This window comes from Pipistrellus kuhlii, unplaced genomic scaffold (genome assembly GCF_014108245.1).
Source record: "Pipistrellus kuhlii isolate mPipKuh1 unplaced genomic scaffold, mPipKuh1.p scaffold_m20_p_25, whole genome shotgun sequence".
NCBI lineage: Eukaryota > Metazoa > Chordata > Mammalia > Chiroptera > Vespertilionidae > Pipistrellus > Pipistrellus kuhlii.
The window spans coordinates 7,271,940-7,295,012 of record NW_023425524.1 but is presented as its reverse complement, the minus strand read 5'-3'; the positions used below and the strand labels follow the sequence as shown (position 1 = coordinate 7,295,012).

Here is a 23,073-nt window from a genome sequence, read left to right as displayed (position 1 = left end):
GACACATGTGAGTAAGGGAATAAGATTTTATTCAGGTTTTTGTTTAAGCTGAAGAGCTATTGAATGAAACATACTCTGTGTCTCTAATCTACTAATTCTGCGATTTCCTTTTGTAGGAAATCCAGGAGTAAAATATTTGTTGTCAGTTTTATTCATTAACTTCCACTTCTACTATACTCTGCCCTTCACCTATGTGGGCATTCTGTCTGGGCTGTTCAACAAAAAGAAGGGCCTTTAAAAACATAATATATAGCCCTAGCCGGTTTGGCTCAGTGGATTGTGCGTCGACCTGCGAACTGAAGGGTCCCAGGTTCCATTCCAGTCAAGGGCACATGCCTGGCTTGTGGGCTCGATCCCCAGTGGGGGACTTTCAGGAGGCAGCCGATCCATGATTCTCTCTCATCATGGATATTTCTATCTCACTCTTCCTTCCTCTCTGAAATCAATAAAAAGATATTTTTAAAAATTGCTGCCTACACCTAAATCTGTTTTATAAAATACATGTATCATTTTATTTAATAAATACTGTCATTGCAAACCCACTGCAGGAAAACCAGACCGTGTAGTCATTGTCTGTCACTGATGACTTTGAGGCTGGTCCCGACCTTCGGATAAACACATGCAGACACAGACACAGACACAGATACTTTGTCAACACGATGTGAATAAAGGGGAGCTTTGCACAAGGAGCAGAGCTTCATAGTTGGCTGTTACTTCCTCACTGTATGATATTGAACACATCTTTCTTAAAACGTATTTTTATAGATTTCAGAGAGGGAGAGAGAGAGATAGGAACATCAATGATGAGAGCGAATCATAGATAGGCTGCCTCCTGCATGGCCCCTCCAGGGGATTGAGCCCACAACCTGGGCATGTGCCCCTGACTGGGATTCAAACTATGACCTTCTGGTTCATAGATGGATGCTCAACCACTGAGCCCCACAGGCTAAGCTGATATTGAACAAATCTTTAATCTCAGTGTCTTGTGTTTCTCATTTATACAAATAAAAGGCATAAACAATATCATTTCTGAGGTTACTGCCCAGTTTATCTACACTAATAAAAGAGGAAGATGCAGATTGACCATACCTTCATGATGTCCACCAGCCAATCAGGAGTGAGTATGCAAATTAACCCAACAAATATGGCTGGTTAATTTGCATATGCAGGCACCGAGCAGCAGGGGGCAGGGCCAGAGTGGAAAGAGTGGTTCTGGGGCCTGGAGCCAGGAAAAGGAAGGCCCATTTTTGCACAAATCTTCATGCATCGGGCTTTTAGTAAAGTAATATTGAGCATATGAAAGTTTATTCTTTAGTTTTCTCTTTATGGCCCATTGGGTCACAAAGAAGAGAGAGTCAAAGGAGCTGGAGGATATGTATGGTGTGTAGAGATCGGCTAAAAAAGGAAAGAGAGTCTGGACAGAGCAGAAAGAGAGGCAGCACTAAAGAAAAAGTCCTTGGAAGGTAAACCGTTTTAGGCATATCCTGTTCATTTAGGCTCAGAGCATTATCTCCTGGTAATACTTGTTACCCGTGTTTCCCCGAAAATAAGACATCCTCCAAAAATAAGACCTAGTGCATGGAAAGATAAGACATCCCCTGAAAATAGGACCTAGCGCAACTTTGGGAGAAAAAATTAATATAAGATACTGTCTTATTTTCGGGGAAACAGGGTAAAAGTACCAATAATCTCTTTTAGCTGGCTTTTTGTTCTTGTTAATCCACACCTGAGGATATTTTTTTCCATTGATTCCTAGAGAGAGTGGAAGGGAGGGGGGAGATACAGAGAGAGTAACATCCATGTGAGAGAGAAACATCAATTGTTTGCCTTCCATGCACACCTCAACCCAGGCCAGTGGTCTAGTCTGCAACCTAGGTACATGCCCTTGACCAGAATCAAACCTGGAACCCTGCAGTCCACAGTCTGATGCTCTATCCACTGGCCAAACCATTTAGGGCTATTTTAGTGACTTTTTTATCCTCAAACTTGCAAAAGCTGTTCCCCAAATGAAATAAATGTTAATAGGGAATTGTTTTATAGTTATACCCAAAGATTCCCTTTAAAAGAATTGCCTTTCCAGAAATATTCCCCCTACAAAATATTCCCGGCAAGCAGTTGCAGACCTAATGGAGCCCTGGTAATGAGGAACCTAATCACTCTAAGCATCTATAGTCTCATGAATAATATATGAAAGAATAGACTTAAGATAGAGTAACGGTTGAAGTGATTATTGAATTATTGCAGGCAAAAGATAGCCTTGTTTGCTTATATAATTTACTAGTTTGTATGAATGCTATATACCTTTATAAATGAAAGTATAAAGCTCTTTACACTCTTTGATCAAGTCAAATTATTCCCAACACATTTTTTGTGTGTATTAGCCTATTGCATGTGTTTATGTATTTATATTCTGTACTAAAGGCCCGGTGCATTAAAATTCATGCACTGAAGGGGGCATTCCTCAGCCCGGCCTGCCCCCTCTCATACCTCTGCTGCTGCCACTGCCAGCAGCGCAAGCCTCAGCCAACTCTGGTTACCTGAGCCTCGAACCGGTCTTGGATGTCTGGGCAGCCAACATATGAGGCTTGCCTGTGCCCTTGGCTGGCCCGGGGGGGTTGGGGTGCAAGGGTCCTGGGGGACTCTGGAGGCAGGCACGTAGGATGGTCCTGGCCTTGCCATGCGCCTGTTGCCACAGTGCGGCTGAGGGGACTGGGTGCCACCATCCCGTGGCTGTGGGCTCTGGCATCTTTGAGGGTGTGATGGTCAATTAGCATATTCCCTCCTTATTGGTTATGGGCACCGCCATCTCTGCATGTGAGGGTCAATTAGCATATTCCTTCTTTTTTAAATGTGATACATGAATCATTTCACTAACGCCATACTTAATGTTAATCTTGTTTGTAAAGCTGAGCTAGATTAGCTCATTAAATATATGAATATTTAAATTTAAATTAATTAAACTAAAAAGTCTCCTAAGATACCTTTGCCACATTTCAAATGCTCAGTAGTTTATATGTGGCTAGTGGCTCATTTATTAGACTGTAAATATAAAACCTCTCCATCATCCTAGTTTTATTGCTCACAAATTCGGCTAATAATTAACAATGCATTATTAGGCAGTAAACAGGTGCATTTCTGATGTAGTTATAAAGTCTGTCCCTGCCATTTCATGTGTCGTGCTGATCCTGTGGTTGAAGTGGTTGATGCCAATATCCCAGACAGTTAGTGTGCAGCGGGTAAGGAGAGAGGTGGTGACGATGAGCAGAAACAACTCTCACAGGACACGCTAGGCAGTGATAGGCCTAAAATTCATCCCACACCAATGACAGAGCCAACGGAAGTCAGAAAGTGGATGCTGGCTCTCAGGGTCTTCCCGACCCTTCACTCCACTGCTTTCCTCCCTCTGTCCGCTCCTCCTGTGCATTCTGCTGGCACTTGGCAGAGACAGCTTTGTGCACCTGTCTGCCCTTGGTGATCTCTGACCTGCAAAGATTTGTGGGATACATATTTGTTCACTGAGCCTAGAGCCTTGACAGTTCTTTCAGATTCAAGGTTACTGATCCACGCTGCACCCCAGTTTATAAATTAGTCTCATCCCTCTAGTTGGGCAGCTGATTTTTGGTCTCAATATAAATTGATTGAATCTTACTTGTCTGTGACTCCTAAGGGAGAGATTGTTCAAGCAGAAGAGTACAAGGTAGGTTGAAAATGGACTGAGTTGTCCATGAATTGTCAGTGTTTATTGCTCAAAAAGATAGTGTTATTAGATAAAAAATATATACTGCTTTTTAGTGAAATTCTTTTTTTAAATGTTTTCATTCATTTCAGAGAGAAGAAGGTAGAGGGAGAGAGAGAAACATCAATGATGAGAATCATCAATAGGCTGCCTCCTGCACTGCACGCCCCACACTGGGCATTGAGCCCACAACCCGGGCATGTGCCCTGATGGGAATTGAACCATGACCTCCTGGTTCTTAGGTTGACACTCAACCATTGAGCCAGCCCTGTTGGGCAATTTCATATTCTTTAGCCCAATCTGAGTCTGTAGGAATTGGATTCACTAGCTTCATTTGTAAGTAGACTTGAAAAAATGCAGAGGGGACAGTGGTTGTGGAAGAGCCTAGAACTTGGTCTCTGAAAGCCCAGGTGTGAGTCCAGATGGCTGCTGTTGGTTACTGCTGGATTTGTGACCTTGGGGAGTCATTGAACTTCAAGGGAAAAATGTTTCTCCATGCTTCCTAGAGTAAAATAAAGGAATGAAGTGTAAGCACCTCACATGGTTACTGGCACAAAGGAAGGACTTGATAAATGTTTGAATCATAGTCTTAATCAACTTGCTGATGTCAGGCAACAAAATGAATTTTTAACCCCGTTGTACAGTTCTACAGACGAGAGCCAGGCGGACTGTACATATTTCATAAACTGGCAGAGAAAACTTGGCAAGCGCTTTGAATGTCTAGATAATTTATGGAAAAGCGTAATTGGTTTCTCATGCAATTTTTAAGCACTTTATAAAATGATTTTTTTAAGAAGTGATCTTTTAGTAAATCATTGACTTTTCCCATCAGATCTTTTTGAAAATACTTAAACTCAGATATAGACTATATGACTATTGATATTTGTCACGCCATCTGCACTTATTTTTTATTTAAAAAATTTACAGTCAAATATTACTTCAGGCAAATCTTATAAACTACCTTTTTTCTCAAAGGTCTTTCCTTTGACTCTTTTTTTCTTTAAAATTCAATACATACATATATTTACATGTGACAGAAGATAAAGGCAAGATGTGTAGCGCTCATTCCAAAATAATCATGAGTATATGGAAGCAGAAATTTTCCCAGTACCAAGTTTGTTCACACGAGCATAGAACGAGTATCTTGGTAGGTATCCAAAAATAGCACAGCTGTGGGCTCATTTCTTTGGATTAGTTGTACAGTTTCTAGTTGGGTGGGGTTTTAAAAGAAATATTTTCCCCCCAGGAATCTATTTCATTCTCTGTCCCAGGTCAGGCTAATGACCCAGCAGAGCTGCCTTTGTCAGTGTTGCTGCGTGTATGTCCCTTCCTCAGAGAGGTTTCCCTGGACCGGCCAGCCACCCTGCACCTGTCCCCTCATGCATTCTCTTTTCTCATGTTCTCTCTTCCCATCGTCACTGGAGTTGTTTTATTATTGTCTTAGCTTTTGCCTATTACTGATTCTATGCGGTGAGGGACATTTTCTGTCTTGATCATCACTTTCTCCCTGTTATCTGTCGTGCTGAGTACTTAAATACTTGTGAATAAAGAAAAAAAAATGATGATTTCTTGTTATAGTACTCTATATAATGGACTCTCTACTTCAATTGATTTTTTTATGTCCATTTTCTAGAACTTATGTAATTTTTCTGGTTGAAAAGTTGTGTGTGTGTGTGTGTGTGTGTGTGTGTGTGTGTGAAGTTACTAGAACATTATCTGGCACATAGTAAGTGCTTCCTAATGTAAATTAAAAGGTTATTTAAAACTAGAGGCCCAGTACATTCGTGCACCAGTGGGGTCCCTCAGCCTGGACTGTGGGGATTGGGCTGAAACTGGCCTGGTGCACAGATATGTCCAGGGCATGTCCAGCCTGTCTCGCCCCATCTGGGCCAGCTGGCCAGGGAGGGACTGTGGGAGATTGGCCAGCCTAGGAGGGTTCACGGGAGGGCTCCAGGGCGTATCCTGCCCATTTCACCCAGTTCCTATCAGCCAGACCCCAGCAGCAGGCTAACCTATCAGTCAGAGCGTCTGCCCCCTGATGGTCAGTGTGCATCATAGTGACTGGTCAAACCATTGAACAAACAGTCGCACACTTAGCATTTTAGACTTTTATTATATAGAATTATGGCTGTTGTTTTTATAACATATGATCAACCATAGCTATACCTTATTTGATCTGAGTTTTTAGCTGAAATGCAACCCTAATAATTGATTCATTTCAGAAATATGTGGGGATGAAAGGCAGATACTTTAGTGTTGAGGATATTTTCTGTTAAGGATTAGTAGGGGAAAGTGTTAAATATAAATCCTGAATTTATACATTTGTTTAAAATATATTCACTTATCTTTTGGGTACTTTGTATGAGGTATAAAAAAGACATGGTATTTATAGCAGCTTTATTCATAATTGCCAAAAGTTGGAAACAATCACAGATATCTTTCAGCAGGTGAATGGATACATAAACTGGGGTACCTCCAGACAATAGAATATTTTTGAATGCTATAAAGAAGGGAGCTATCAAGCCATGAAAAGACTTGTAGAAACCTTAAATGCATATTACCAAGTGAAAGAAGCCAATCTTAAAACACTACATACTACATGATTCCAATTATATGACATTCTGGAAAAGGCAAAACTATGGAGGCCATAAAAGATCAGAAGTTGGTGAGAGGGAGGGTGAATAGAGGAACACAGGGTTTTTAGGGCATTGAAAATACTCTCTGATGCCATAATGGTGGATACATGCCATTATACATTTGTCCATAGAATGTACAGCAGCAAGAGTGAACCATAATGTAAACGGGACGTTGAATGATAATGATGTGTCAGTGTAGGTTCAACAATGGTGAAAAATGCATCTCTGATGGGGCTGCTGATAATGGGGGAGACTATGCATGTGTGGGGGCTGGGGGTTTTGGGAAATTTCTGTACCTTTCCCCTCAATTTTGCTATGAACCTTAAGCTACCCTAAAAACATCTTAATACTTTTTAAAACATTTTTATTGATTTCAGAGAGGAAAGGAGGGAGAAAGAGAGAGAGAGAGAGAGAAACATCAATAATGAGAGAGAACCATTGATCGGCTGCCTCCTGCACACCTCACACTGGGGACCGAGCCTGCTACCCTGGCCTGTGCCCTGACCGGAATCGAACCATGACCTCCTGGTTCATAGGTGGATGCTCCATCACTGTGCCACACTGGTGGGGCTAAAAAAGTCTTAATTGTAAAAAAAATTTTTTGAAAAGACATGATAGAAGTCACAAAAACCAATGCATCAGGTGATGCAGTAGCTTGGATCATTTTAATTTATAAACTTTACTGCTGGTGCACGTGACAATTTCAGGGGGTGAACTTTATTACTTTTCCCCCTTTCTTTTTAGTTTTCACTTACTTTGTTAGGGAAATCACATCTTCTTTCTCCTGCTATTTATCAATTCAGGAAATATCGAGCTAGCTAGGCACTGGGCCAAGCCCTTGGAGATCATTGGCACAGGCTCATACCTCTTGGTACCAGAAGAATTGACACCTGGGTGCATACGTAGACAATACTTTATTAAAGAGAAAAGAGCACAGGTTAGAGGAAAGCATTGTCGTCTGTGCAGATGATAGTCTTATTGTGAAGTCGGTTATTTCTTTTCTGCAAAGTTGGGGGTAGGAGAGTTCACTCCTGTAAAGCCATCTGCTGGTGAGTCAGCCAGTTAATTGCAGAAGCATAAGGATAGACTACCTTAACATGTGTCTCAGCTCAAGTAATTGCACACAACGAAGGTCATTTATGTAATAGTCGGTTCCTCTCCCCTCCCCCCAAACCTAACCCTCTGAGTGAACAGTCCTTGCCCTGGGTTATGTGATGTTTATTCCATATTTCTGTGGGAATGTGCTCATATGTCAAGTGCACTTTTGTCGCCTACCTCACAGCTCTCAGTAGTAATTAAGATCACTCAGACTCTTCTTGCTCTCGGTCCTCAATTTGAATTATAAGTGATTGGAAGCAACTTTTTAAAAATATAAATAAACAAAAGCTGTAAAGTCTAAACAATGTTGAAACTCATGAGTATAGTGAAGCTATGTGCTCTTCTGAATATCTGCATAGTTGTCTAGGTGTTTGTTTGTTTTTTAATTTAAAGTTTAAATATTAGATGTTTAGTTCATAGATTAAGAAATGAGCTCTGACCTATCAGCACAGTCCCCTTTAGAGCTAATTATAGCTGGTAGGAACATAGACATGGGACTGCAAAGCTGGTTCAGTGTTGGCCTCCCTCTGACCTCCAAATGTCAGAGCTTTAAGCTTTTGTCAAAGAGCTGCCTGCCTATGACAAGGAGATAAAGAGGAAAAGAGAGGTGACAGAATGGGGCGGGGCCAGTAACTATAATAGGATCTGATGGCTAGATCTAATTGGATCAAAGTTTCAATGACTAATTTTTAGCCTCTTCTCCGTGGAGATTTCAAGATGTTCTTCACCTCCAGGAGATTTGTAGCAGCTCCAGAGCTACTCATTCATTCATGAAAATAGGTTTTTGATCACTAATGGTGAACATTGGAGAGGGTTCTGAGGATACAGAGCTGAAGAAATGTCTCTGTATTGCAGATCTGCACTTGGAATTACACTGAGTGGCCAGATTATGATGATCTCTGAATGCATAATAATCTGGCCACTCAGTGTATATCTTATATAATAAAAGGCTAATATGCAAATTGTCCCTTCCACTAAGAGTTCGACCAGCGGGCAGGCCAGCTAACCGCCCATTTCCACTAACCCTGGCCAGGCTGGCCAGACCCCACCCATGCACGAATTCTTGCACTGGGCCTCTAATGGATATATACACACACACACACACACACACACACACACACACACACACACACAATGAGTGGCCAGACTATTATGCATTCAGAGATCATAATAATCTGGCCACTTAATGTATACCTTCACCAGTGTTCCTATCCCAGTCTGGGACAATGCTTCTTTGTTCTAGTATCACCTTCGGCTAATCGCTCTCCTTACATCTGTGGGCCAGCATTCCTTAGGACTGAATTCCTTGGAGCAGGTTTTCTTGCTTGCTTGTTTAGTGAACCTCAATGCTCAGAGTAGGGGCTGGATGATATCCTGAGAGCCTGGCTTCAAGTTGCATCTTAGGCCCCTGTCTCTTCCACCTCACTCTCATTCACCCACTTGGAATCAGGGCACCTTCTGTTTTTGATGATCACGTAGGTGCTGGAGGGCAAGCCCAATTGCCCAAACACAGTAGAGCCTCTGCTTTCATTACATCTGCTGACGTCATCCCATTGGCCCAAACAAGTGATGAGTCAGGGTGATGGGTGGGAACTTAGACCCCATCTCTGAAGGGGAGAGTTCCATATAAGAACTATAAAAAATAGCTTTGCCAAAACCGGTTTGGCTCAGTGGGCAGAGCGTCGGCCTGCAGACTGGAAGGTCCCGGGTTTGATTCCAGTCAAGGGCATGTACCTTGGTTGTGGGCACGTCCCCAGTAGGGGGTGTGCAGGAGGCAGTTGATCGATGTTTCTCTCTCATCAATGTTTCTAACTCTCTATCCCTCTCTCTTCCTCTCTAAAAAATCAATAAAATATATTAAAAAAGAAAAGAAAATAGCTTTATATTATATCTCACTCTCCCACTGTAGATAAATAGAAAAGGACTCAAGATCATTGTCCAAATAAAGAATAAAAATACCCTTCACCTTGAGGATTATGTGTATTTTTGTTTTTCAGAAAATATGTAATTTTAACTACCCTTTAAGCCTCATTGAAAGTAAAATTTTATAAAAAGCCATATTTTTTATTTTATACTAGAAGCTCAGTGCACGAATTGTGCATGGATGGAGTCGTTGGCCTGCGGGGCCAATAAAGGCACTCTCTCTCAGTCCCGATTGGGGCTGATTCGTGCTGGCCAGCCAGGGGGAGGGGCCGGCCAGGGGGAAGGACCATGGAAGGTTGGCCAACCACGGGAAGTTGACTGTCAAGCAATAGGAGGGAGGGGGGAGTCCCAAGAACAAAAGGTTTAAGAATTGTTGCTTTAGAAAAATATATAAAGCAAGGAAACTATATATAAGGCCAGAAAAAATTGAAATTGACATCTTTGAAAGTGCATTCAGTAATCTACATTTGGTAGAAAATAAGCTATTTCTTTGGTTTCCATTGTCAGTTCTTAATCAGATATAAAATATATTCATTTGAATTTAGAATGTCTTTCTCAAATCACTTATAAGTAGACATTTACTTGTGCAATATTTCTAGTGTTGACTGAGGTTAAAATAACACTAATGTGACCATTATCTTGAAGATTATAGACCTTTATAAGTGATGCTCAAAGCCCTTCAGGAAAAGTGAAACATGTTTATTAAGTTGACTGCATACTTAATTACCCAATGTCTTCTTTTTTAATTGAACTCCTAGTGGAGTTTCTGGACTTACTTTACTAATGAGAACTTGGTAAATGTCATTTCCGGGGACCTGTGGCCTGTGTTTAGTCAGGGGTAAATGTTTAACGTAATTCTATTCTTAGCCTTACTCTTAGGGTTCAGTGATCGGATGCTAAAGCTAAAAATATCTGAATGTGTGTTTTTCTGGATCTCTCCGCAGGATGATGTAGCTTTGCCAAAGACCTAGAAGCTAAGCAGAAAATGAGCTTAACATCCTGGTTTTTGGTGAGCAGTGGAGGCACTCGCCACAGGCTGCCACGAGAAATGATTTTTGTGGGGAGAGAAGACTGTGAGCTCATGTTGCAGGTAACGGAACCAGCCTTCTGTGTGTGTCTGCTCAAAACCTGGAATTGCTATAAAATAGCCTTCAACCCCTTTGGGGAACAACACTATCCATTTGAACTTTATGACTCCCCCTCTTATAGCTCCAGCTACCTGTTTAAGTGATTAATTCATGTTCTCCTTGAATCATCTAAAAAAATATATATATCCTAAATCTTGGGAATTATATTTTGAAAAATGAGACTCAAGAGTAGAGAAGTTTATTCCTAAGTAAGAAGATTCACGTTAAGCAGTTTAAAAATAAGATGTAAATAATTCACAAAATTATATAGCATGAAGTAAAACTGAATCTTCACCATGGGCACTGCAGTGATGCTGACATTAGCTTCATGCTTCTTTTGGAGATGTTCGTTGCAATGCGTTCCAGTAGTTTGAACACAATTGAACATTTTTGGTATTTGTTCAATACCAAAAATTGGTATTTACTGAATTTGGTTTAAAGGACTTATTTTTAAAAAGATACTTGTAAGATAGTTTTGAGTGATATGATCAGCAGCAAAGTAGATCTTTAGATTTTGAGATTTCGTTATTTTAATAGGTCCTGGCAATCTAGAATAAAGTTTATTCCCTTGTCTCCTTCCTCCCCATTTTTGGTTAAAAAAATATAAACAAGAACTTAGAGTAGAAATGTTTATTAGCCCGTTAGTTCTCACCTGGGGGATCCTGCCTTCCCAAGGTCATTTAGCAGTATCTGGAGACATTTTGATTGTTACAAATGGTGGACAGTTGGAGGTTGTTGCTACTGACATCTAAAAAGTAGTGACCAAGAAGCCAGGATGCTGCTAAATTTTCTACACTGTCCAGCATACTTCTTTCCACCATCACCACCACCCCACATACACAACAGAGAACCATCAGGTCCCAAATAACAATAGTGCTGAGACTGAGAAACCCTGAATTATCCTGGGAAGAGTCCAATTTGCATAAGCTCATTACATTTTTATTTAAAAGAAATTATGTTACAGTCTTGAGACAAAAAAGTAAAGCCACTATATAGCTTTATGAATAGATGAGTAAGTTGCCTATACGATGACACCTTAGTCAAACAAATTCAATGAGAGAAATAGAACAGTACAGAGATTTTCTGGGCTCCTCAGTGAGAGGGAGTGGTAAGCAGGACAACTGAGAAACAGGCAGTAATGATTCTATTTGGATACTAGAGGCCCAGTGCACAAATTTGTGCACAGGTGGGGTCCCTCGGCCTGGCCTGCAATCAAGGCCAATCGGGGCCATCTCGCCCAGTCCCAGTTGGGGCCAATGGGGGCTGGCAGGTCAGGGGGAGAGACCTTGAGAGGGCTCCAGGGTGTGCCCAGCCCATCTCGCCCAGTCCTGATTGGCCAGACCCCAGCAGCAAGCTAGCCTACCGGTTAGAGCATCTGCTCCCTGGTGGTCAGTGTGCGTCATAGTTGACTTGTCAAGTGGTCAACCAAATGGTTGACCAATAGGTCGGACACTTAGCATATTAGGCTTTTCTATATAGAGATATAAATTCCTGTTGATGGAATGGTGAGGTTTTCTGTAAAATTCTGTGAATTTTATTCCCAGTCTTTTAGTGGAGCAGTGACCTTCATAGGTACATCCCACCTGTGAAGGAGTGGGCATTTCCATCCCCCTGTGTCTGTTAGAGTCTGGTGATGCTTAAATAGATAAGATAGTTTTCCTTGAGGTCATGTCATCGGTAAGAACAGAATACTCTAGGTGTATTTCAACCTCATTATTTTTCCCCTCCCCCTCCTTGAGCAGGAGAAGATTCTGCTATCTTCACGGGGAGATCCTTTCTGGAGGTAAAACTAGTGACAAAGTGATGCCCCTCCAGGCAAGTCTGTAGCAGTTAGTCACGTTGCCTTTAGGTTTTCCCGCTAATTGCTGCCTGGAGTTCTGGTTTCTGCTCCCAGGAGGCTGCGAGGCTCTGTATTTGCCGGTCTTTCCAGCTTTTAGTTGGCAGTTGGGCTTATGACCTCAATTCTCTGATGAAAATAAGATGAGATTGTGATTTTCAGTTTGGTCAGCTTTTTTCTCATGAGGATGGGTGCAGTGACTTCCAAGCTCTTTATACATTGGACTTGACACGGAAGTCACATCTCCTCCTCGTTCTGGATACTTCTTTTTGCTTTTAGTATATCACCATTCACTTAGTAACCCTGAGATAAGTGGTTATTGAGTTCCGGTTTAGTGGTTCTCAGCCCATTTCTTTCAATGAGTGTATAGTATTGGTTTCCTTTCAGTAAAAGTTTCCATAGGCTTATAGTTTATCTTTCAGGTGCTGCCATCTGCAAACAGCTCACTAAGCTCTGGGGTGAGGGGAGTGGGGGAGAAAGGAGAGGGAGGGAGGAAGGGGGAAAGAACTTTAAAGAGACTTAAAGACAATTTTAAAAAATCGGTTTGTCATTTGAATTCCTTTCTGTGACTTCTCCTTTCAGAGTTCATTCATCAATTCCAGGTTTAGAATCCGTGTTTGAAGTTAGGATAATTTCATTCAGGAACATGCTGCATTGTGTCCCTTTTCTCTAAATTTTTGGACTCCTTATACAATTTATGTTGTAGTTTTCAGTATTAAAAGAAGAAAATGCTATAGAGTAGTTTATTATTACAATATACGCAAAACGTTATAAAACTACCAGGAGACCAGCTTGTGAAATTGCGCAGCCTCGCCCACCTACACCCCCCCCCCCCCAATGCTCACAGCCCCGCTCACCTGTGCATACAGCCACCTCTTGACCAATCTTTGGTCTTTCTGCCTTGAAGGCGTCACAACCAAGGGGTTTTTATAATCAAGATAATTCACATGATTCCCATATAATAATTTTAAATTATAAAAAAAATTTATACATTCAAGAAAGTCAGCTGTCTTAAATTCTTTCAAAAGTAGAATGTGTGAGTTTGGTAGAAAAGAATGTTTTAAAATTTTGGCCCCTTCCCTCTTTAGGGCGTGCTGCCAAATTTGCATTTTATAGTAACAGTAAAATATCATTTAATCTACTTTTGCTATGATAGTTCCCTGTTTATACTAATCTATTAATATAGAGTGTCTAGTTAAAAAATCTTTGTGTTTGTTGTTTATTCCGCTATTTCTTACATTCATTAACTGAGCAATGCCTCTCAGTCTCGCAGTGTGGATAAGCAGCACGCTGTCATCAATTACGATGCCCCTGCCGATGAGCATCTGGTCAAAGATCTGGGCAGCCTGAATGGGGTAAGTGATGAGTTTATTTTTGGTCTTACTTAATGTTCAGCTTAAGGTGGTAAGAAGATAAATCAGATTCCATTTCCTATTTGTATTGTATTTTCTTTCCTTTGCATTTTACTTTTATTTTTTAAAATATATTTTTATTGATGCCAGAGAGGGAGAGATAGAAACATCAGTACTGAAAGAGAATCACTGATCAGTTGCCTCCTGCACACCCCCTACTGGGAAGTGAGCCCACAACCCAGGCATGTGCCCTGACCTAGAATGGAACCATGACCTCCTGGTTCAAGGTCAAAGCTCAAACCACTGAGCCATACTGGCTGGATACATAATACTTTGAAATGCTTACTAAGTACATAATAATAAAATATATTTAAAAAAATAAATAAATAAAAAATAAAGACAATTCATCTGGGATTATCTTCATCTGAAGACTCATGGTCTGATAGTTTGCTTACATTATTATCAGTTTTATTATTGTTATTATAGTCTAAAGTAGTGTTGTCTATCTCTTTTAATTTGTCTTATAATTGTGAAATAGTTTCCTGTTTTCTCGTGTATGGACATTAAATGAAAAATTTTGAATTCTCAGTTGATAGCTAAACCAAAAAAAAAAAAAAGACAAAAGATACTGTCCAGATGTCTTTTATTTATTTATTTTTTTTGGAAGATGTTGCAATATTTTGAGCAACTCAGTAAGAAAACTGAGGGTTGGTGCAATAAATCATGATTTATTTCATGATTGCATCATCCTGCTCTCCCTTTCCCTACAGCGCCACTCGCCATGTGTGGCTGTTGAGAACTTAAAATGTGAATAGTCTAAAGTACACGCACAAGAATGCAAAATATCTTAAGAATTTTTATATTCGTTATTTGTTGAAATGGTACTATTTTGGACATATGGATCAAATTAAAAGGCCTGGGAGGAGCGGGTGTGGGGTGGAAGGGATCAATGGGGGAAAATGGAAGCATCTGTAATACTTTCAACAATAAAGATAAATTTTAAAAAATAACAGAAAAAAAAAGTATTTATTAAAGTTAATTTTATTTCTTTCTTTTTACCTCATTAATGTGCCTGCTAGAAAATTTAACAGTATATCTGTGGCTTGCAATTATTTCTGTTGGATAGTGTTTATGTTAGGTAATTCCATTATTCTATTTCTTGTTTTGATCATTTTCTACACTAGTGAAATAGAATGTTTTATGAAACAGGAAAAATAAGATCACTGTGATCTCGTATGTATATCAGATTCATAAAAGGGTCCAGAGGACTCATCGCAACTGTAAAACAGAACGAGTTTTATTTTGTTTTCTTAGAAAGTGAATTTTCTTCTTCTTTAAAAAACCTCTAAGAATAAAAGTAATAAAATAGCAATCTTCAGAAAAAATTAGAATTGTCCAAAAAAAACTAAAACTAAGTCCAGTACATTCTGATGACGTGGACAGTTAAGGGCCCTTTATAACTTGCAGGCTTCAGGTTAAAAGCTCTTCTTGGCTGTGTTAGGTGTTAGATTTGTCTTGGCCAGTGGTCGGCAAACTCATTAGTCAACAGAGCCAAATATCAATGGTACAATGATTGAAATTTGTTTTGAGAGCCAAATTTTTTAAACTTAAACAGCTTCTACCGCCACTTCAAAATGGACTCGCCCAGGCCGTGGTATTTTGTGGAAGAGCCACACTCAAGGGGCCAAAGAGCTGCATGTGGCTCGCGAGCCGCAGTTGCAGACCACTTCTCTCAGTGTTAATAGCCATGAGATGAAGGACTTGGTATGGAGTATTTTACCAGCATATGAGATGCATGACACATGTTATGACACACAAACTGTATGAGCCACCATATGTTATGTATTAGTTTTGAGTATTTGTCTGAAATGTAGTAATTTATGCTTCCTATGTAAACCTAACATCTCGTTTTTTTCTTGTAGACTTTTGTGAATGATGTAAGGATTCCAGAACAGACTTATATCACCTTGAAACTTGAAGATAAGCTGAGATTTGGATATGATATCCTTATCTGATTTTGTGCATTTATTAAATTCGTTCAAAAATCTCTACTCTGGTGTACATTAACATTCTTTAGACATAAAAATTCTCAGTACAGGCATGCTAGAAGTCTCTGTGCTTTCCCATACTGAAATACATGTTTAAAAATTATATATATAATATTGTTGCCAGGCCTGCTCCTAAAAATAATTCTGGAAAATTTGATGGACCTCTCTATTTTTAACATTGGTCTCCCTGTAGTGCTATTACATATGTAGTTTGGATATCAAAGAATGTAACTGAGGAGAGGACAGGGGAATGTTTAATATTAGCCCAGCCCAGAGACTTTTTTTGTGTGAGATGATAATGGCACAGATCAACCTCTGGAAGGAATGTACAAATTTAACCCTGCCCTGCCTTTCATTCCTACTTTTACTCCATTTTATTTGTTTCATCTCTTTGCCTAGTTAATTCAAATTGTTAATATACTGTGTCTTCTAAGACCCACACTCCCTGATTAAGTACATGATGCACATAGTGTGTATTTTATTTTGCTTCTTTATTTTAAAAAAATATTTGTATTGATTTCAGAGAGAAAGGGAAGAGGGAGAGAGATAAAAACATCATTGATGACAGAGAATCATTAATCAGCTTCCTCCTGCACGCCCCTTACTGGGGATCGAGCCAGTAACTCTGGCATGTGCCCTGAGCGGAATTGAACCGCGACCTCCTGGTTCATAGATCCACGCTCATCCCTGAGCCACATTAGCCAGGCCACTTGGTGTGTATTTTAAAATCTTTTGTTTAAAAAAGGATTCTAAGAACTGAACAGGGACATGACTCCTATTCCTATGCTAGGGCAAAGAATCACTAATAAAGAAAAAGGATATGATTGGTTGATAAAGAAGAAAAACATGTCCATCTATTCAAAGCAATAAGCTTTGTAGAAAGGATGTTCCACGTTGTGCTGGATATTTTTTTTGTTGATTTTTTTCAATTACTACCTTTACCTGGAATTTGATATTGAGGAATGTATTCAACATGTTAGCTACTTGGTTGAATTTTTATTAGCAGAGAAAATGTCTCAGATAAATAGAATTGATAAATTAGATAAATTAAACGCACTAACCCTTTAAAACCATTCTTAGAGCATAAGTAATTATTATTTTATATTTAACTTAAACTTGATGAAAAACTAGTTTTGTTGCACATCATATAACCTTTACACTTGTAGATCCTAAGGAACATGTGAAAAGTGAAACCATTCAACATTAACACTTTTGAGTTGTATATTTTAAATCCTTTTAAAATATGTATCCCATAAAATGATTAAGAATTAGCATTAAAACCTTTATTCACGGGTCATTTTCCACCAGCGTAATAAGTTTCACCAAAAAATAAATGCAAGTGGATATTGTATTTAAGTAACTCCTGAGCCATTTGGCACCAGCTATTTTAAAACATGAGAAAATAGAAAATATGATAATGACCATGACTTGTCTATACTTGGAACAGTTTGCTTGGCAGGTAGATGGTGACTGCTAAAATAATCAAGAGGGGACAAACGTAATTAAAAATTCACTCTCTTTTCAGAGACATGAAGATTTTTCCTGATTAATGTGGTTAATATCCATAAAAAAATAAGAACATACTTTTCAAATTTTAATTTATTTTAACTTTTTAAAATTTATATATATATATTTTTATTGATTTCAGAGTGGGAGAGAGATAGAAAAATCAATTATGAGAATGAGTAATTGATCGGCTCCCCTCTTGCTCACAATCCCCCTTGGAATCAAGCCTGCAACCCAAGTGTGTTCCCTTGACTGTAATTGAACCTGGGACCCTTCAGTCTGCAGTCCTGACACTCTATCCACTGAGCCAAACCAGTTGGGGCAACTTTTTAAATTTTAAAAATGAAAGATATTTTCAAAACTCAAAAGAACTAAACTTAAGAAATTCAGATAAGCTATTTGACAAAAGAATGAAGCCTAGAAGAAAAGTTAAAATCAGTTGTCTTTTTTAACACTTTTCTGTAGATCAGGGTCTTCTGCAAGTTGGACAAGGTATTCATCTGCTAAAGTAAAATGCATATTTTCCCAAAGATATAGACAAAATTGATAGATTAAAAATTTTCCCTTGCGTGGTTTTCTGACATAACTTTTTTTCATATGTTTGTTTATTTATTTATTTTTTAAATATATTTTATTGATTTTTTACAGAGAGGAAGGGAGAGAGATAGAGAATTAGAAACATCAATGAGAGAGAATCATCGATCAGCTGCCTCTTGCACACCCCCTACTGGGGATGTGCCTGCAACCAATGTACATGCCCTTGACCGGAATTGAACCCGAAACCCTCAGTCCGCAGGCCGACACACTATCCACTGAGCCAAACCGGTTTCGGCTGTTTGTTTATTTTTAAAATATGTTTTTAGTGATTTTAGAGAGAGAGAAAGGCAGGAGGATAGAGAGATAGAAACATTGATTGGTTGCCTCCTGCGCACCCCCCTATTGGGGATCAAGCCCACAACCCAAACATGTGCCTGATCAGGAATTGAACCAGTGACCTCTTGGTTCATGGGTTGATGCTCAACCACTGAGCAACACTGGCCAGGCTGCCATAACTAAAACCCCTTGGGTATCTTTTAGGATCTTAGTACTGTGGATCCTAATGTAGCATACTTGTATATTTTATTATCAAATATCAAATAGGGAATTTTCCCAATGAGAAGACTCAAAAGAAAAAAATCTTTGGCTAACTTTAAGGAGAATTTTTAAAAATAGCCTTATATGTATATTTTTAACCATAAAAATATATAAATGTAGAAAAAAAGTACTTTATTCCCATCCTTTTCATTGTTTAAAATAACTATTCAAATATTCTCACTTATCAGTGTCTTCAACACCATGCGAGTGACATATCTTAGTAAGACAGCACAGTTTTTAAGAGAATATTCATTCCCATCTCAGTTGTCTGAGAATACAACAGTTTCTGAAACACTGGAAATCTTGTCTCAAGTAACAAAATCTCATTATGTAATATTTGGGAAATTTTTAAAAATCTCCCCCATTTCTTCTGTGATTGGTATTTCCCCAGTGAAACAACTTAATTACTTAACTTTTAAAATACTTTTTGAAAGTTGTGCTCACAATGATATCTGCCCCTGGTGTTCTAAGGCTAGGAGTAACTGAAAGGATTGAAAATTTTGCTCTTTTTGGTGTTAATTATCTAAGTTAAAGGATGGTGTCAGAGATCACATTACTAGTATGTAGATGAGTTCCCATAATGCCCCTTTAGGCAAACATTTCCTAAATAAATTGAACATAGGAATGATTAGAATTACAATCATATGTAAGGAAATGGGGAATTAGCCTATAAATATGATTTTTAGTAAAGAAGAATTAAGATTTTTGTAAGTTTATTTAAAAAAAATTCAGATATAATTAACATATGACTCTTATGCTCTTGTTTATTTTGTAACTTACTGACATGCGTAATTATACCTTAGTGTGTCATTTTTCTTAAGCAGCAAAGACAGTCACTTAGGTCTCTACCACAAGAAAAGTGGTAGCTTTGGAGATAAAATTTGGGGTGAAGGCAACCTCAGAATCTCAGAAAACTCCTGAACTAAATTCCTGAACTAAACCAGAGGATTCCCCAGGTCTTTGGTAGGTGAAGTCTAAGACTGTCTCAAGTTTTCCCTGATCTTAGAAAGAGTCTCAGTCTAAAGGTGATGCTCCAGGCTAGCATCAGGGAATAGCCTTCTAACCCCCTCCCCCAAGTTCCCCGCCCTCCTCCACCCCCCCTCCAAGAGCTACCTGGAAGCACCAGAGAACCCTTCCAGCTGGCTAACATCATTGGTGTTTCCCATTGAAAACATAGACATGACCCTGGCCTGTGTGCTCAGTTGGTTGAGTGTCATCAGATGCACCGAAAGGTTGCCTGTTCAATTCCCTGTCAGGTTGTGGGTTCAATCCCCACTTGGGGTACGTACAGGAGACAACCAATCGATGTCTCACTCTCACATCAATGTATTTCTCTCCCTCCCCCTTCCTCTCTAAAATAAAAAATAAAAAAATAGAAATAGCTTCCAATTTGTAAAAGATGCTCTGTTCTCCATTGTAAATGTAAGGATGCTCTGAATCTTCTCCAGATGTTTATGACTTTCTTGGGAGTAAGGCAAAACTACTTGACTTTTATTTTTTCATTAAATGTACTTAGTTATGAAATACACACTTGCATATATATGATCAGCACATAAGTACCAGCATGTGTTCATAACGAAAAGGGGAATCTTAATGTTTCACAGCTCGCTGGAGCAGAGTGAAGTGAGAGAGTATTGTCTTTGGGGTCTGCCCCTCCAATCTCAAGTTCCTTCACTCTGGAGTAGGAAGCCAGGTAATGGAATTGAAGGGTAGATTCCCCAAAGCTCTTTGCCACTCTAAAAAATTCTGAATTTTTATTATTTGAATGAGTAGAAATATAGTTTAAATGCCCTATAAACACAAGTGTACTGCTCCCAATGCCTGGGAAGCCTTTATTTTCCCCCAAGTGGTCATGGTGATTATATAATAGCTTCCTCCCTTGAAGTCCTGGGTGCTGTGAATTGGTATGGCACATGGTATAAAAGTTCTTTCATCCCAGGATTAAGTAATGGTGGGAAACGTGACCTCTACTATGTAGTGGGAGGTCTTTTTAATATACAGAGGCATTGTTCTTTGGGGCATAAGAATGAAAGCATTCATTCCAGGCAGCACTTGGATCTGATCTGTATAGAATCCGTTGTTGGATCATGTAAGCTGACCCTCATCTCAATCCTGGGACTAAGGACCCTAATTATAGCACTTGTTTTACATTCTCAGATGAACTGTATTTTTATCAGCGCTGAGAGTCTAAGTCACCGCATTCCTTCAGGATTTACTCGGGGTAATCACTGATGAGTTACTTCCTTTTACATGTTCCTGATTAGCTGTTGATATGATTTGATCCAGGTGCTCTTATTTTTTAGTCCCATTGGTAAAACTGAAATTGTCTTTTGTGCTCAGATTCATTATCCAGTTATTTGCTTGAAGGCCATTATTGCCTACGTGTAGAATTACTTGCCAGATATCAAGATTTTCTTTGGTATGTAAAGTTGAAAATTTTATATTTTCGAGCACAGTTTAACATTTAAGTGTTAGGGAGATATACTGATTTTGCTGGAATTCCCTGCTCCAAATAGGACAGTTTTGAAACTGTATTCTTCCTTAGCCCTGTTCACATACAAATCTTTTCACTGTAGTACGCGGAGAAATGAGGGTCCCTGAAGAAGCTCTAAAGGTAAAATTTTTCTTATTTCTTCCATAAGCCTACTGTGTACTAGAGTTGGTTTCACTCATGCATGTTTCACTACGATGTTTTCTAGCACGAGAAGTTTACCATTCAGTTCCAATTGTCCCAAAAATCTTCAGAACCAGAATCATCCAAATCTGCTTGTGCCAAGGGCGTGGATTTGAAAGTGGCAGATCCTCCACCGGAAGTTCAGCACAAAGCCACTGAGGCCCTGAAGGCCGAGGAGAAGGCCCTGGGTATGCTCCTCTCGTTGTAGACATCGTGTTTATACTTGATTGCGAAGTGGCAGGCTTTGTTCTCAAAATCTTGTCCATGGCCAGATAGTAATAACCTACCGTATATACTGTATATAAAAGGCTAATGTGCTAATTGTTCCTTCGACCGGTCGATCAATTGCTATGATGCACACTGACCACCAGGGGGCAGATGTTCTGACTGGTAGGTTAGTTTACTGCAGGGGTCTGGGCCAGATGGGCTGGACACTCCTTGGAGTCCTTCCGTGGTCCCTTCCCAGCCCTGATTGTGCACTGGTGGGGTCTCTTTGCCTAGCTTGGCCTGCGCCCTCTCACAATCCAAGATCCCTTGGGGGATGTCGAAGAGCCAGTTTCAGCCCAATCCCCGCAGGCCAGGCTGAGGGACCCTACCAGTGCACAAATCCATGCACTGGGCCTCTAGTAATAGTAATAATAATTATAATAATAACAACAGTTCACAGTGGATTTTAATGCAGTCAGTGCTTTCGTTACAAAGCATTATAAACCATATTCTATGGCAGTTGTATGTAGGTGTGTTTCATATGTTTAAATATGTAAGGGAATGAAATGTAATTCACCTTATAGTATTTTTATTAATTCACATATGTTTGCTTTTTCTTCTGAATTATAATAACTGAAATGAATTAATAGGAAATACCCATTGATGCTACATCATCATAATGATCATATTTATTTGTTCCAGAAACTGTAAAAAATGCTTCAGATAAATAATCCCTTTCATACAAAAGCAATTTTTTAAATGGAGAGGCATCACCAAATTTGTTCAAATGTAAATCTGTTAGTCCTATTAACAGCACGTTTAAATTGAGTTAATATGCAATGCCCTATGGCTTTAAAAAAATTTTTAGTCACTTACACAAAAATTTACTTTAATCCTATTTAATAAAGAGGTAATATGCAAATTGACCATCACTCCAACACACAAGATGGCCGCCCCCAAATAACTCATTATGGTTGAGTAGAAAGTTATTGGGTTTAGCAATCTGCATTACTTAGATACTAATGAGTGCAAAATATAATTTCCTTAGTCATGTCCGACATTGAATGTGGTCTTACATAAATACTAACTTGTTATTTAACTTAAGTACTTTTCAGCTGCCTAGACTATACTTTGTTTTTCATTTCACAAATCAACCAGGCAATTCTAATGTCTGCAGAGCCTGTTTCATATGCTTTAGACAGATTTTCCTACCTCTTTCCAGATACTTCTGCCATGCCTCGAGGTACTCCATTATACGGACAGCCTTCATGGTGGGGCGAAGATGAGGTGGATGAAAAAAGAGCTTTCAAGTCAAATGGCAAACCAGAAGAAAAAAATCAAGAAACTGGAACCTCAGGTAAAAACATCTCAGATTATGAGATTTGGGGATATTATTGGGTAACAGATCCGTCTATCCTAAGAAGTGATATCTACTACTCTGTAATTTGATTTGAAAAAAGTTGATGAATGTTATAATGACATTAACATTGTAATTTTAATTCATTCTAAATGATTCTCACATAAATCATTAATTCCATTATCTTTATTAATCATTTAAAAATATGATATGGGGCATGCAGTTTTTTAATGAGATTGTTAAAACTTGGGAAAACATAATGTAGTTGGACAGCTTATATCAAAATACAACTAATTTCATTAGGTTCACGAGCATATAATTATACTAGAGGCCCGGTGCACGAAATTCATGCATGATAGGATACCTAGGTCTGGCCAGCAATCAGGGCCAATCAGGGCCTTCCAGCTGCTGGCCAGGGCCTTCCTTCATTCCACACCG

The 23,073-nt window shown here is 39.2% G+C and overlaps 1 protein-coding gene across 9 annotated transcripts in view; it reads left to right on the top strand.

The window, feature by feature from the left end:
- Positions 1-23,073, top strand: part of CEP170 (centrosomal protein 170) — an 88,403-nt gene that overhangs the window by 8,587 nt on the left and 56,743 nt on the right. For 8 of the 9 annotated variants that reach the window (XM_036453502.2, XM_036453500.2, XM_036453499.2 and 5 more), the window contains exons 2-7: positions 10,338-10,483; positions 13,623-13,712; positions 15,632-15,710; positions 20,953-21,011; positions 21,097-21,259; positions 22,501-22,635. In XM_036453502.2, coding sequence (XP_036309395.1) covers positions 10,379-10,483; positions 13,623-13,712; positions 15,632-15,710; positions 20,953-21,011; positions 21,097-21,259; positions 22,501-22,635 — 631 coding nt within the window. In that variant the 5' untranslated portion in view covers positions 10,338-10,378. Of the gene's footprint in view, positions 1-10,337; positions 10,484-13,622; positions 13,713-14,788; positions 14,848-15,631; positions 15,711-20,952; positions 21,012-21,096; positions 21,260-22,500; positions 22,636-23,073 lie in introns of those variants that run through there. The other variant, XM_045587126.1, reaches the window with a different exon arrangement.